Source organism: Nicotiana attenuata, chromosome 5 (assembly GCF_001879085.1).
Source record: "Nicotiana attenuata strain UT chromosome 5, NIATTr2, whole genome shotgun sequence".
Taxonomy (NCBI): Eukaryota; Viridiplantae; Streptophyta; class Magnoliopsida; order Solanales; family Solanaceae; genus Nicotiana; species Nicotiana attenuata.
This window is the reverse complement of record NC_031993.1, coordinates 48,357,846-48,373,845: the sequence shown is the minus strand read 5'-3', so window position 1 is coordinate 48,373,845 and position 16,000 is coordinate 48,357,846. Positions and strand designations below refer to the sequence as shown.

The following is a 16,000-nucleotide window of genomic DNA, read 5'->3' as shown; positions in this document are numbered from 1 at the left end:
TTCTATGTCCTCTCCACTTCACTCACCTTCCTCTACTTCTCCTCTTCCTTCTCCTACTCCAACATCCTCTCCTATCCTGTCTGATCCTCCTCCAATCTTATCTTCAGCTCCACAGCACCAGGATCTGCCTCATACTCCTGCAACTCCTTTAAGGAAGTCTGGAAGGCCATCTAAAACACCCTTGTGGCTTTCGGACTTTGTCCATCAAGTCAAACCTTCATCCTCCACTCCTTATTCCATTACTGATTCTATTAATTACTCTTCCTTATCCTCTTCTTATCAAACCTGCTTGTCTTCCTATTCATCTATCATTGAACCAACCTCTTTTGATCAAGCTGTCATTGACAACAATTGGGTTCAAGCTATGAAACTTGAGATTCAAGCACTCACAGACAATAATACCTGGGAGTTAATGACTTTGCCTGCAGGGAAGTCTCCCATAGGTTGTAAGTGGATTTATAAGATCAAGTACAAAGCTGATGGATCTATAGAGAGGTATAAAGCCAAGTTAGTGGCTAAGGGGTTTACTCAGCAGGAGGGTCTAGATTATCATGAGACCTTTTCCCCTGTAGTTAAAATGGTCACAGTCAGGAGTGTGGTTGCCTTGGCTTCTTAGTATGCTTGGCCCTTGTTCCAGATGGATGTTTATAATGCATTCCTACAAGGTGATCTTTCAGAGGAGGTCTACATGTCCTTACCATAGGCTTTGGTAGTCAGGGGGAGACTAGAGTGTGTAGACTACTCAAGTCCCTGTATGGTCTAAAGCAGGCCAGCAGGCAATGGAACCTGAAGCTGACTTCAACCCTTGTAGACTCTGGTTTTAGCCAAAGCAAACTGGACTATTCCTTATTTACCAAAAGGAGTGGTAGGGATATAGTAATCATATTAGTATATGTAGATGATCTCCTAATTACAGGAAGTGACAATGATCTAATACAAGATGCCAAAAGGATTCTAAATGGTAATTTCAAGATGAAAGATTTAGGAGAGCTCAAATTTTTTTCTTGTTATTGAGTTTGCAACATCACACAAAGATATGTTATGAATCAAAGGAAATATGCCTTAGAGCTTATCTCAGAATGTGGTTAGGGGGAGCAAGACCAATTATATTTCCACTGGATCAAGATGTGAAGCTAACTAGTGTGGAATATGACAAATTGTTTGGGATACAGGAGAATGATCATAAACTTGAAGACACAAGAGTATACCAGAGGTTAATTGGCAAACTTCTATATCTGGCAATCATAAGACCGGATATCTCTTTTGCAGTTCAGACTCTAAGTCAATTCATGAATGCACCAAATCCATCTCACTATGAAGCAACCCTAAGAGTAGTAAAATATGTGAAAAACATCCCAGGGAAAGGTCGACTGATGAGTAGCAAACAGAGTGGCAAGGTTATGGCATTTTGTGATGCTGATTGGGCATCATGCCCAGTAACTAGAAAATCAGTAATAAGCTATTGCATAAAACTTGGAGATTCAATGATTTTCTGGAAATCCAAGAAGCAGAGTACAATTTCAAGAAGCTCAGCAGAAGCAGAATGCAGTAGTATGGCCACAACTGTAGCAGAATTGGTGTGGTTACATGGATTACTCGAAGAGGTAAGTATGAAGGTTGATTTGCCCATGGAGTTATACTGCGACAATAAAGCAGCACTGCAGATTGCATCTAATCCTATGTATCATGAGCGTACAAAGCATATAGAAATTGACTGTCATTTTATTAGAGAAAAGTTTAAGTAGGAATGATAAAAACAGCTCATGTGCCAGCAAGGAGCAGATAACAGACATGTTGACCAAGGCACTCGGGAAGCAACTGCACAGTGAATTAGCAAGTTGGGTATGATAAACATTTTTCATCACCAACTTGAGGGGGAGTGTTGAAATCAACATGTGTAGTATGAAGCTGTACATACGAAATGATATTTGTACATAGTTGATTAGTATTAGTTTAGCACTAATAGTTAGTTATATGTATTGCTAGAGGAAGTTAGAATATGGATTATATATGTAAGGGTTACAGACGTGTACATTGAGGTGTAATAACAGAGTGAAAATTCTCCAGAACTTTCCTATTTCTCTCTCTGCTCTGTGCTCTTTCTTTCTTAGCTCAAAGAACATATCTCTTCCTCCTTTCAATAAAACATCAACTGCTACTCCATGAATCTCTCAAAGAAAGACTTTCGATGTCAATGTGGATGCTTTTAATACAGCAAGATATGGTGTTTTAATGTTGTCCACTAAATTATCAACTATAATGTGAATGTATCTCTCATTACCCCAAAGGTAAACATCATACGTAGGGATCCAAAACAAAATTTGTGGATCTAAGCTTCAATAATGGATTTATCACACCTTTTTCGATCATTAACTAAACATTTGGATGTCTAATTTAGGTTAGAAAAAAATGGTCGATGAAGTGTGTAATTTAGATTTGGAAAATGAAATATGAACGAGGATATTTGGGTTTTCACAAATATATGAATAAGGACATATAACGTAAAACTTAGAGCAACAACTTGTTCAAAAAATCAAAATTTCGATTTTAGGCCTATGAGGACGATGAAATGTCTCTTATTACTAGTTGTAATATCCTTGCTTTTTTATGACCAAAACCTTCATTAAGCATTTAGTTATGATTAATTATCTTAACTAAGTACTTTCTTAACAAATCCGTTGTAGTCTAGTCGGTTAGGATATTCGGCTCTCACCCGAAAGACCCGGGTTCAATTCCCGGCAACGGAATTTTATATTTTTCCAAATCCGAATCCGATTTTTCGCTGACAAAGCCCGTGAAGACCAATGAAATTAAATGATTATGACACCCGAATCACAGCATCACAGTGGCGGGAAAAAAACCAGAGAGACACCAGGAGTGAGTGAGTCAACTCGTTACTTCCTAGGGTTTTTGAGAAAACGAAAAAGTTGGAGAGGAAATCGAAGAGAGAATGGAAAAGAGAAAGAGCGGAGGAGGGCGAGGAAGGAATAATGGAGGAATTGAGGAGAACACAATGGCAATTCTCGATACTTCTGGTTTTAACCGGCACTCTCACCACCGCCTCGACGATAGTACGCCCTTTTCATTTTTCTTATTTCTTTCATTTGTTCATCCGTTAATTATTTCTTCGATTCTGATTTTTCTTTGTAGGGCTTGTTTTTCTGGAAGCTGTTCGCTCTGCTTCGTTACTTCCTGATAATGGAACTCCGCCTACTAGGTAAGTAATTATTCCCCCCTCTCTATTTTGTCATTTTTCTGTTTGTATTAGAGTATATAATACATTCTAGTCTTTATAAGTTTTTAATCTGAAATTTGAGATGTTATGATTCTGACCATCCAATTAAATGGATATACTGGAACAGCACGATGTGGCAGGCAATTTTCCAAATTTTGAAGGAAGAGACTTCTCTTGAACTAATAATGGGAAGTTATCAACTTCTAAATGAGTTGGATAAGGTACACACTTGCTTTATTCATCACGTTTTATGTTTTAAAAGAGCTGTGGGATCAGTCACTATGCCATCAGGATAGGCTGCATACATCACACCCCTAGGGTGCGGCCCTTCCCTGGACCATGCATGAATGCGGTATGTTTGGTGCACTAGGCTGCCAATTCTTTTTATTACCGCATTTGACATTTTTACTTGGATGAAATTTCTTGTGAACGTAGCGCTATCCTAGGTTGTGCTTGCCCAAAATGGAGAAGTCAGAATCATGTCTGCCACCAACTATTTCGAATGAACCTGTTGTGGTTGAAGAGGTATCTCCATCCTCTCATAGTTGACGACTCCGTGGTTCCCAGACAGAGTTGTTTTGTCAAAAGTAACGATTGGGTACTCTATTTCAGGCCTGGTGTCCATTTACCCTTGGATTGGATAGGGATGATGAAACAAATAAAGGTTCGAGTGCATCAATTGACTCCTTGGTGAGTCAGATCGTACGTAATGGCTATATCACACATACACATAAATTTCTTATGTATATTTCTCTATTCTACTAATCTTGTTATTCCTCTCACCTGTATCTTGGTGATGGTAATCTTTCTGGTGATTTTAGGGCTTTCATTCACTAATACAAGAGCTTGGGAAAATGGTCAACCAGAAATCAAAAGCATTAGAAACAGAGGTCGGATACCACATTGAAGCTTTCTTTCCATTTCTGCGACTTGTAATATTATATGTTTTCCTTTAATATCATATAGCTTGTGAGTTCAGATACCAGTAGTAATTGCAATTTCAGCTATATTTAGTCCGGTAGCCAGGTTCTTTTCACATTTTTCCTGATTTATGAGCAGATGTTGCATTTCCTTGAGCATGTAAGAAGTATATAAGTTATTATTTGTTTTTCACATTTTTCCAATGGGAGCAGTATCTCAGGGTGAGCATGTATCAATTAACCAAGTGCTAGTACAGTTAGCTTCTGACCGTTCTTTTTCACCAATAGTGTGTATTTTAGCTTTTACTTTAGATATATAGTTATGTCGAATTCCTTTGTGGCTATACATTTAGTTGAACATGCCTTTCCGACAATCTTGACTAATAAGATAATTTCACGGGTCAATTTTATACTTATTTCTTTTCGATTAATAATATAGTTCACAGGTCAAAATTGTACTTAAATCTTTTGTCAGCCATTTAGTTCGTCAATTTGTGCGTAGTGTCATCATTGAAGAATTGCCTTGTCTTTCATCTTTCATCAAATAGTCTGACAAGATCAATTGCAGTTTTTAAGGAAGATGTTACTACTTCACTATCTTGTCAGTGTGCTTGAAGCAGACTTTGTGCCTCGTAATTATGCATTTAAAGGTAATGATTTTCAGAGGATTCTAATTCTAATGAAGTGTTATGCACCTTAAGAAATCTTCTTGAAAAGTTAGGAGGTTCATCTTGCAGAAAAGATGAGGTGGACCCTTTTGAGGGATTCGTTGCTCAACATGCTTCTGGTATATTTTTCGTTTTCAAATGCTACCGTTATTTATTTGTCTGTAATATTGCTACTTAGAAGTTTTAGATTACTGAGGTATGCATTGGATGCCATTACTTATTTGTCTTCGCTCATTGTTCAGGGGTCAAGAAAAATAATCTACAAAGGCTTAGTCAAGGACTGCCTGTCGGTTATATGTGATGTGTTCTCTGACTTATCTGACCAATTGGAGTCCACCTCTGATCTGGATTCAGTGGCACCTCCCTCAAAGGAGACATCATGTATTAACACTTCCGCTTTTGCACTAGCTTTACCTGAACTCAGACGATCTACTTGTATCTGTCTGAAGAAGCTCCTCATAATGGTAAATTCTTGTGCATTCTATTCCTTAAAATATGTATTTGACCAATTCTAACTGTGACTTGTTTCACATTTAGATGATGGAGCTGGATACATCACGGGACGTAGCAGATGTTCAAGGCCTAACCACCAGAGCTGATGGTGTGAGGTATTTCCTTAAATGAATTAATTTACTTTAAATAAAACCATCAGATTATGAAATATAATTGATATCGGAGATGGTGCAGAACACCTGCTGCAGAGATCATTTTGGATGAACTCGCTTACAATTCTGACATGCTCTCCCCCTTTTTTCAGGTAATATCCTTCTTTCCTCTTTTAGTAGGACAATGAGATTATACTCTGTCTTTATTGGGAAGATAATAACATTTTCCCTACATGGTTCTTGGAAATCTTACATCACAAATGTTCAATGAAACTTTGAGCATTGTACATGTTTCTTTGTCATTCTGACATAACCTTGGTTGTCAAGAAGAATGTTACCTAAAATGATAAAATAAATTTCTACAGGTCTTGGATGACCCCAGGTGGAAGCTAAAAATGATCATGCCGTATTTTCAGAAGTACATTCCTAAGGTAAATGGATTCTTCTGTCATCATGACAGATCTTAAGAAATGTAAAAACAGAGACTGGAAGTATTTCCACTTAATTCACCTGGTAGGAATTATGTAGTGGAAGGTAGGCTAGATACAAGAATTGGGGCAATGTTTTAGTTTATCAAATTTAGTTTCATTATGAAGCTTAGGATTTTGTTATTGGCATTCTGTTGTTATTGTTGCTCTGTTTTGTTTGCTTTGGTCTTTGGAGTCTTTATAACTTTTTGGTGATAGAATACATGTAATATGTTGGGATGTTAGACAATATGCTCTTGATACATACCTCCTTTTCTGCTTTTAAAAATACTTCTTTGAACCTTTTCTACTAACTTCTTCTATCCTGCTAACCTTTCCGCTTTTTTGATTACTGGGTTCATGCTGCAATCTTTATGTGGCGCTTCTAATGGCAGGCTTACGTCATACGAAGTGTCCTACCCTATTGAACAGTTATGCTATTTGTTCAATGCTGTCCAACTAGCCCACCGGGATAATCCACACTTCTTTAAATTGATCTGCTGCTGGAAAAGCATAAAAAAAGGGTTCTCTTTCTCCATCTTGTAGGACATTTTGCGTGTTTTCATGAGATGAGGACGTGAACATATTTTGATTCTTGCTACAACATAAAGTCAATTTCTAGTGACTTGGTACTTGTACATGTTCGAATGACAGTTAGACTTGTCTGTAGTGACATTTTTCTGGAAGCTATCTAGATGTTCTCAGTCCTATTTTTGTTGCACTGCATGACAAATTCAGTTTTACAACAAAAAAGTACACTCTTTTATATATAATTACAGGGATGAGTTATTAGTTATTTGTTAAGACAGTACGTTCGCTAGATGTCCAAGCCACCAGATGTTATCTACATTCTAGACAAAGACTCATGACCTTGTTTGAGAAGTCCTTGGACTCTGTAGATATTAACCATGGAACTTTTTTATTAGAGGCATTAGCATATAGGAGATGACCCGTTTCTCATTCTAACATTTCTTATATTTCGTAAACACAACTTACCTTTTGTGCTGTCTTAGTCCATGTTGAGCCGGTCTCTTCATTTTAGTTTGATGGTAGACATGCTAAGTTGTTCATGAATGCATAAGATAATCCTTGACAAGATGTTTACCTAACCACATTTGTCGTAATTCGTAAAAGATTTATCTTTAACCCAATCTCTTTTGAATTTAATCACGAATTCCCTACAGATATTTAGACTCTGGTCGATACGTTGCTGAAATACTAGTGCATGGATTGTTGAACCACTCTGTTGCTTAGTTTCTTGATAATGATATTCAGGAGCTTTTGTTTCAATCCTATCACATTCAAGGAGTAGAGATAGAGTTTGCCGGCTACTTTATGGAAGATATTTACTGTGAGTTGGGAAATCTGGGGCATAATTTCCCTAATCTCCTAGATGAGAAATGATGTTCAAGCAAGTTCCTTGGAGTTCATAAGTCCTTAGTTGTGACACTTACTTTTTCAACAAATGAATCGTTCGCATTTCCTTTTTTAGGGAATTTCAAAAGGCTTTTCGTTTTTGGTTCAGTTGGTGGTTTTCCTGTACAATATATTGTTGAGGTGTCATCTCAAAAAGCTTGGCCTGGTTTAATACAAAGGTTACAAGCTAAAATTTTGAGAAATTAAAACCACTTTAATGTACTCTATGTTGCAGTCTTATTAAAACTACTTTAATTTAATTGATATTGCAGTCTTCTGTTCGTACTAGGAGATCAAATAGTCCAGGGAACGATTCCACATTTGAAGGTGTTCTGAAGTGCTTCTCAAACAGCAGCAGCACAAAGAATATCATCAAAAAAATTGGAGCTGATGTTGCTCAGCTGCTTCTAGGACATGCCTTTTTGGTGATTATTCTTACTAGCAAACAGATTCGTTTAATATCCTATTTTGATTCCTAGAATAGTTCTTTCACTTGCAGAATTTCCAGAAGACGTTGCTGCAAAAGGGCTTTGAGTTCATTTATAGATAATCATTTTGTTCTATTCTGACCAGGATAAGTATTTCATTCTCTTATAGGCTTACTTGTCAGTATCAGTGGAATCTTCTGCTGAACATGTTGATGATCCCGAAGAGATAGTGAAAGGAAGCTCTCTCTCTGAAATCTGCAAGCACATAATAGCCGCTTTTACTTCTATCAGAAAAGAAGACAAGTAAGATTTACTTGTGTGTTGATTGGTTGCTCTCGCCTACAGATAAATTTGCTTAATTTCTTCAAAGATTTTCGGTCGCCTTCGTATATTATTTTTGAACCAGCCATTGCACAAGCTTCACATAATGAATTAGGTAGGCACCTACTGGCTTTTAGATTCCCCGAATATTTGGGTAGAGATGAAGAGTATAAGAATCTGCAACATGACAATTGAAGTAGCATATTTTGTCTTTTTTTCGTGAATTTTATATGTATCATGTTCCTATTAGAGTTTAGCTTAAACACGTTACTCGAGTTGCGCAATTCCATGTAGAAGCTAAACTGGATGAAGTAAAATCTATTCGGAAATAAGATCAGAAGGGCACATTTGGCCCAGATAATTATGATTAGAATGACTACCTTTGAGTTGGATTAGTGCTATAGTTGTTAGAAAAGCAAATGGACGAACAAAAGTCCACTAAGAAATTAGATTTCCTAGTATATTTAATAAGTTTTTCTGCACTCCAGGATTTCCTCTCCTTATTTAGAAGGCAACTTTTGTTCATGCCTCATCATATCATATACTAATGTGGTAATAGACTGTTGAAGCAATTTCTTCATTTCCTTGTAAAAGCTTTTCCGGTGTCTAGCTCAGATCTGTTAATAAGCTGGCATATGATGCAGGAACACAGAAATCCTATCTTTTGGTAAAGAAGCGGTGTTTACAGCAGCAACCATTCTCTCTACCAAGTCATAGGAGAAATGGCAGTTGATATTTGTTGCTGGTAATGTATATTTTGTTCAAATGGACGCAATTAGCAACCTCCTACCTCTTGAAGTCGGTCAGGTGGTGCTTCGCACAAGGGGTAGGGGTAAAAGGTTTTGGTCAAGGAAACCTCAGTGGAAGGTACATTTGTGCCTTCTTTCTATGATGATAGATGGTACTTAATTTTTACCTATAATTTTGTATCCGCACTAGATGACAGCATATTAGTTTTGAACTATTGTAATTCGATATCTTCTGGCTGGTCTGATTAAGGTCTTTAATAGCAGAAGGAACTGATGGAGGCACTCTTGTGTAGCTTAAGGAAAACCTTAAAAGGGTCACACTGTTTAAGGAAATTGTCGTATGAATATCATAGCTTTAAACTACGCAATATGCACTAGTGAACAAGTGGGAACACTCTAATGTTGTTAAATCCTATCCAATGATAGTCATGAAAACACACACAAAAAAAATGGACACTGATGAAATAGTTGACGTGCTTTGTGACTTAATCCATGGGAATGTTTTTCAAAGTGGCAACTGTGATCTACATCAACCACCATCAAATGTGCAATGTTGTTGTGCTGATAGTTCCAGTAAGAATACCACAAACAACTTAGATACTAATAGTAATAGTTTAGTAGTTTGTAATAGGGTGCAAGATATGCACCACCCTCTCTACGCATACGCTTATTTAATGAATATTATCTTTTGCAACAACAACAACAACAACAACAACAATCCAGTGTGGTCCCACAAGTGGGGTCTGGAGAGGGTAGGATGTACGCAGCCTTACCCCTACCCTGGAAGGGCAAAGAGACTGTTTCCGATAGACCCTCGGCTAAAGAAGGTGAGAGAAGCCCTGGTAGCAAGTAATAGCAAGACAATAATTAGAAAACTAAATCGAAGATAGCAACAGATAATATGAAAGTGGTACTGATAACAAGTAGTAGCAAGATAACATATTTAGAAAACTAATTTTGAGGCAGCAGACGAGAATATGAACGAAGTACTGCTAGCAAACTACGGAAATACTAATGGCAAGTAACAACGAAACGAGACATGCGAATATAGCAAACTAAGGAAAAAAGGGTACCGTACTAGCGCTAATATTATTGAGCTAGAGAGGACAAAGGGAGACGCACGACTACCTACTAACCTTCTACCCTAATCTTCAACCTCCACACCCTTCTATCTAGAGTCATGTCCTTGGTTAGCTCAAGTTGCGCCATGTCCCGCCTGATCATCTCTCCCCAAGTTTGGCCTACCTCTACCCCTCCTCTCACCTCCTAAGTCCAACCTCTCACATCTCCTGACAGGGGCATTTGCGCTTCTCCTCTTAACATGCCCGAACCATCTCAACCTTGCCTCACGCATCTTCGCCTCCACAGGGGCCGCTCCCACCTTATCTCGAATAACTTCATTCCTAATTATATCCAACCTAGTAGGCCCACACATCCATCTCAACATCCTCATTTCCGCTACCTTCATCTGCTGAATATGGGAGTTTTTGACTGGCCAACACTCTGCCCCATACAACATAGTCGGTCTAACCACTACCTTGTAGAACTTACCCTTAAGTCTCAACGGCACATTCTTATTACACAAGACACCGGAAGCGAGCCTCCACTTCATCCACCCTGCTCCGATACGGTGTGTGACATCCTCATCTGTCTCCCCATCCTTCTGAATTATAGATCCTAGGTACTTGAAACTCTCTCTCCTGGAAATGACTTGCGTATCGAGTTTCTCATCCCCGTCCGCCTCCTGGGTAACACCGCTGAACTTGCACTCCAAGTATTCTGTCTTGGTCCTGCTCAACTTGAAACCCTTAGACTCCAGGGTATGTCTCCAGACCTCCAGCCTCTCGTTAACGCCACCTCGCGTCTTATCAATCAGGACTATGTCATCCGCAAATAACAAGCACCAAGGCACCTCCCTTGAATGTGACGTGTCAAAGAATCCATCGCCAGGGAGAACAAAAACGGGCTAAGTGCTGATCCCTGATGCAACCCCATCTCAACCGGAAAGTAATCCGAGTCTCCTCTTGCTGTCCTAACCCGTGTCTTAGCTCCATTATACATGTCCTGAATCACTCTAATATACGCTACAGGCACTCCTCTAGCCTCCAAACATCTCCATAGAACCTCTCTGGGGACTTTGTCTTAGGCCTTCTCCAGGTCAATGAACACCATGTGCAAATCCTTCTTCACCGCCCTAAACTGCTCCACCAATCTCCTCACAATATGAATGACCTCGGTGGTCGACCATCCCGGCATGAAACCAAACTGGTTCTCGGAAATGGACACACACCTCCTCAACCTCCCTTCAATCACCCTCTCTCACACTTTCATCGTATGGCTTAACAACTTGATACCCCTATAGTTGTTGCAATTTTGGACATCCCCTTTGTTCTTGTACAACGGGATCATCGTACTCCGCCTCCACTCTTCGGGCATCTTCTTCATCCTAAAAATGACGTTAAACAACCTAGCAAGCCATTCCAAGCCCTCCTTACCCACGCTCTTCCAAAATTCCACCGGGATCTCGTCCGGCCCCGTCGCTCTACCCCTACTCATCCTGCGCGTAGCCCATACAACCTCCCACACTCGTATACGTCTACAATACCCAAAATCTTGCTGCCCTTCCGAGTACTCCAACTCCCCCAGCACAATGCCCCTATCTCCCTCTTCATTCAAGAGCCTATGGAAGTAAGACTGCCATCTCTGCCTAATCTGTGCCCCCTACAATAAAACTCTTCCCTCCTCATCTTTTATGCATCTCACTTGGTCCAGATCCCGGGCCTTCCGCTCTCTCACCTTCGCTAGCCTGTACAACTTCTTGTCCCCGCTTTTATCCCCAATTTGTTCGTATAGACGACTAAATGCGGCGGCCTTAGCCACAGTAACCGCCAACTTCGCCTCCTTCCTAGCCTTCTTATACCCCTCCCTCTTAACCTCAACCACTAGCTCCCTTAGATCCTTATCAACTAAAATGCCTACCCCGTTCTTCCCTCTCACCCTCCCTGAATACCACAACTTAAAACCATCCGCCTCCCGAGCCCTGTTCCCCACCCATCTAGTCTCCTAGACACAAGCTATGTTAATCTTCCTCTTATGGAGTATCTTTGCTAACTCTATAGACTTCCCCGTAGAGTCGCTATGTTCCATGACCCCACTCTCAACCTAGAAGGTGCCTTACCCCCTCTGCCACCCTTACCCTCTACCCCCCGCTCCGCCCGCTCCCCCCGAGGACATGCTCTCACTTTATCTTTTGCACCAAATAAAAAATGTTAGCCAAATTTGCGGGATGTTCTCCATTATATTGGTGCAATGTACTATCCAATTAGGCTTCCAGCTATTTAAACAAGTGATAACAGCCATAAACTGAAAATTCATATCTATGACACTATAATCCAAATGAAAGAGATTGGAGTATAATCATGTATGAATAATAAAATTCCACTGGGTACTTTCTTTACATTTCTTCTCCAAAAGGTAGGGGAAGAAACTGTTCTTCTTTCCCCCCTTTTAACTCCTTTCGAGATTTCAGGTTACAAAAATGTATGAATGAATAACCCCAACAATTCTCGTTGCCTTTCAGAATATGAGATTTATAATCCAAACTGCTAAAAAAAAAAATCAATTGCCTCATGTCTCATTTTGACGGTTGTGCCGAATCAAGATGCATCGTAACAGGACCATCATTAACCAAGTTGACCTGCCAAATTAAACACACACAAGTCTGAGCACAGCTGCCCGGTTCAACAGAGATTTTATAAAGCTAAAAGTCGTACTAATCTTTTCAGGGAATCTAACCTTCATCATTGCTCCAAAGATTCCATCTGCAATAAAACACAAAAAGAAACAAAAAATTAATATAGATGGGCACCTCGTATATACAGTTTCTTTCTCAAAAAGAAAAAAGAAAAGAAAAGAAAAGAGTGCAGAAGTTTCTCCTGTGGATTCATTATTCACCAACGCATTTTGAGACCCCATACCATTAAGCATTTTAGTCAAGTAGCTATGTTCTGGACCTTACTAAGGTGACTAAACTAGTAAGACCAGAAAAAAAGAGGATGCAATATATAGGCCTCATCAGTCTTAACAATAGCATCAAAGCCAGTCAATTTTTGACCATTGTCGAGAGAACTATAACTTCTTTGTGCATACACAAGAAGCCAGAAAACCATCTCAAGAGAACAGTGATACCAATGAAGAATTATGTTGTTGCTTACAGACACTAGAATTTTTTCAAGAATTGGAGTTATTAAAAGGAAGCAGATAATTGTTCAGCTTTAAGATCTATATGGATCCATGCATTTGATGATTTTCAACATCGAGCAAATGTAAGAGCCTCAACAATGAGATAGTTGATAGGGGAAAACCACAGATGCAAAACCAACATCCTTATTTCGGAGTAGTTATCAGATGTCATTACTATAACTGCATGGATGATGTTGAACGCAACAAGTGAAAAGCTTAGGCATTAAATACTCATCCAAACACTTCAAATACATAGCAGAGCATCTCATAATGGCTGGAGAAGTTTGGTCTTATATTCCAGATACAATGATATAAGTATTTTAGTCTGAGGAAATTATTGTTTAATGCTTTTTCTCAAAGCAGGGGCTAGATACTATATATCACGCCATTATGGATTAAAACATATTTAAGCAAATCCACACAAAATTTCTTTAGTTTAAAAGGGAAATTCCGCTCTAAATTTCTGCTACCTCCTTCTTTCTACATCCATGGACTATCACTACCAAAAAAGGAGATCAAAACTGAGAATTTACTGAAAAGAAAATTATTCACCTTTGACTGCATCCTGTTTGTAAGCTTTCTGGAATTTCTCAACCAAAGAGGCATAGAAGGGTTTTGCTTTTTCAGGAGGCATTGCAACATGAAAATCTGGCTTGTTTCCCTTCAAAATCCCATATAGTGTGAACTGGCTCACTGCATCATCCAACAGTATTAGACATACAAGTAAACCGCCCTGATCAAAGTTTTAACTTATTTTCCAATCATTGAGATAGTCAAAGCATCATCTTTAAAGTCATTTTAAATTATTTTCCCGTCATAGAAACTTTCGAAGCATCATTGTTAAGACTTTGACCATTGTGACAACTTGTAAAGAAAGCAGTTACCTAACAGAATTTCATAACTCTTCTGAACTACCTGCCAATGGACAATAGAAGCCAGTAAACTTAATACTGAAGCAATGACGCAAAAGTAAGTGTCAGTTTTGAACAGTAAATAATACAGTTCTCTTTTTCTAAATGTCCAAGCCATGCAACAGTACCATCATTTATCTTGCATCAGAATACCTGACGTCGGAGATATGAAATGGAATAACGATATTCTATACTCATAAATCCCCAAACCCAGAATAACCAATATGGTAAAATATCCAAATTAGTCTTGTTTCAAGAGTTTAAAGACCAACCTAGTTGGGGCTGATGATACGAATCCTCTATATATTCCGCTCTTTCTTTTCGTGTAATAAATTGGAAATGGCATACACTTGTGACAGAGCTAACTGTTCATGTCATGAGATGAACTCTTCTGTGCCAATGCTTATCGCTGGTAAACTTCTAAGGTTCAACTAGCTTAGGAGGTAAATTTTTGAAAGAAAAATAAAACACTTACTCAAGCAATAATTTTCGATTCCAAATCAGACATGGCGATTAGGCAAGACATGACCCTGGATAGGAAGGTGTGAAGGTTGAGAATTAAGGTAGAGGATAAGGTAGCCGAGCGTTGTCCTTGCTCTTACCAATAATTTTAGTGCATTACTTAGTGTTAGTCTTGCAAATTCTTATTCTTATATTTCTGTTATTACTTGTTTCTTTCACTTCGGTTTTTTGATTGGTTTGCTGGTGTTATTGCTTGTTGCTGCTCCTTCCTTTTTTTATCTTTCTTGAGTTGAGGGTCTACTGGAAACAGCCTCTTCGCCTTCTTAAAGGTAGGAGTAAGATTTGCGTACACACTACCTTCCCCAGACCCCACTTGTGGAACTACACTGATTTTTTTTTATTGTTGTTGAAATCGGACAGTCAGTTAGTAATGCTTACTAAACAGGAAGCTGACAGTACTAAAAGTCAGCACTTGGAAACCACACATATTATACAAGGCGTGAAGTAAATATGCAATTCCGTCATATAGCAATAGAAACTCATAATTAAGGTGTTCACTCTACAGCGAGAAGTTTCTGAACTACATGGACAGAACGAATAAATGAATTGATCATAAAATATAAACTAAACCCGTTTCAAGTTATATAACACTCTTTCCATTGTGAAATGCTGCAGAACACTTGACACCACTTCATTGGACTTTTATAACTTGCAAGAGTTCAAAAGTTCATTTAACTATTCAAGTTTTAAATTTTGATGTGAATATTTCCCTATCAAAATGACTATTCATTCATTACTTCAGTATTATTCTTCCGCAATTACTATAAAATACACAAGTCAAAATAAAATTTTAAACTCCTTGCCCCGTCAAACAATCCCATACAAAATGAATTCCATAGAAAATGAAACAGAGGGAGTAAATTGTTGTAAATATTAATTAACAACCACAACAGAGATTAAAATAGAGAGAAAATTACACTGAGATCCCATGTCTTTCCAGTTTCCTCATTTGGGAACAATCTCATATTTAACACTTTGCGACATCTGCAAATTACAAACATTAACGGAACCAAGTAGACAAAACGAAAGGAAAATTTGAATTCGCTTTAGAAAATATTTCCTACTATTAAGCATTTCAAAGTATCAATTTTTACTATCACAGTTAACTTACATGTAGTCAGCATCAGAGTCAACGTCAGATTCATGAAGCCCGACCAGAACCAGCAAGCCCGGCCCGATTGCTGATACTATACGCCCTTCTACCTGCAAAATTGCTATTATGCGCTAGGTAAGTAGTGAGCGCCATTATTCCTAGCTATATAAATAGAAAAAAATTATTCAAGGGTTCACCTCTACACTGGCTGAAACAACACGCTGAACTACAGCCCTCATTTTGGATCTCCGTCGCCGGCGACAAGTGAGGCGTCCGATTACGGCGCAATATTCGGGTTATTTGAGTTTTCCTTCTTATATTAGTTCAAACTTAAGGAAGGAGCAAAATGGTTTTGACATTTTGACTTTCATAACCAATGCCGATATACTAATTTGGTTGCCAAGAAAAGAAAATTAAAGATTA

The 16,000-nt window shown here is 38.6% G+C and overlaps 3 protein-coding genes and 1 non-coding gene across 5 annotated transcripts; 3 read left to right on the top strand and 1 right to left on the bottom strand.

The window, feature by feature from the left end:
* Window positions 1,080-1,745, top strand: LOC109226196 (uncharacterized mitochondrial protein AtMg00810-like). The gene has a single exon (XM_019390990.1). It carries the CDS (start codon window positions 1,080-1,082, stop codon window positions 1,743-1,745), a length of 666 nt encoding a protein of 221 aa, XP_019246535.1.
* Window positions 2,675-2,747, top strand: TRNAE-CUC. The gene has a single exon. It is a non-coding gene; the product is annotated as a tRNA-Glu (tRNA).
* Window positions 2,807-9,172, top strand: LOC109225803. Of its 2 annotated transcripts, XM_019390587.1 has the most exons (15): window positions 2,809-3,071; window positions 3,151-3,217; window positions 3,363-3,456; window positions 3,671-3,760; window positions 3,848-3,925; window positions 4,057-4,125; window positions 4,724-4,805; window positions 4,893-4,942; window positions 5,066-5,287; window positions 5,361-5,431; window positions 5,511-5,580; window positions 5,794-5,859; window positions 7,584-7,736; window positions 7,909-8,042; window positions 8,705-9,172. In XM_019390587.1, the coding sequence occupies exons 1-15, from the start codon at window positions 2,951-2,953 to the stop codon at window positions 8,775-8,777; spliced, it is 1,440 nt and encodes a 479-aa protein (XP_019246132.1). In that variant the 5' UTR covers window positions 2,809-2,950; the 3' UTR covers window positions 8,778-9,172. The 2 variants fall into 2 exon arrangements, with proteins under 2 accessions (XP_019246133.1, XP_019246132.1); XM_019390588.1 differs by lacking the exons at window positions 7,909-8,042; window positions 8,705-9,172 and adding an exon at window positions 7,388-7,490 and having other exon boundaries at window positions 2,807-3,071; window positions 7,584-7,671.
* On the bottom strand, window positions 12,201-15,982 carry LOC109225802 (D-tyrosyl-tRNA(Tyr) deacylase). Its single transcript, XM_019390586.1, has 7 exons — window positions 15,775-15,982; window positions 15,596-15,687; window positions 15,402-15,468; window positions 13,936-13,966; window positions 13,604-13,744; window positions 12,605-12,630; window positions 12,201-12,506 (listed from the first exon to the last, which is right to left on the bottom strand). Exons 1-7 carry the CDS (start codon window positions 15,814-15,816, stop codon window positions 12,444-12,446), a joined length of 462 nt encoding a protein of 153 aa, XP_019246131.1. The 5' UTR covers window positions 15,817-15,982; the 3' UTR covers window positions 12,201-12,443.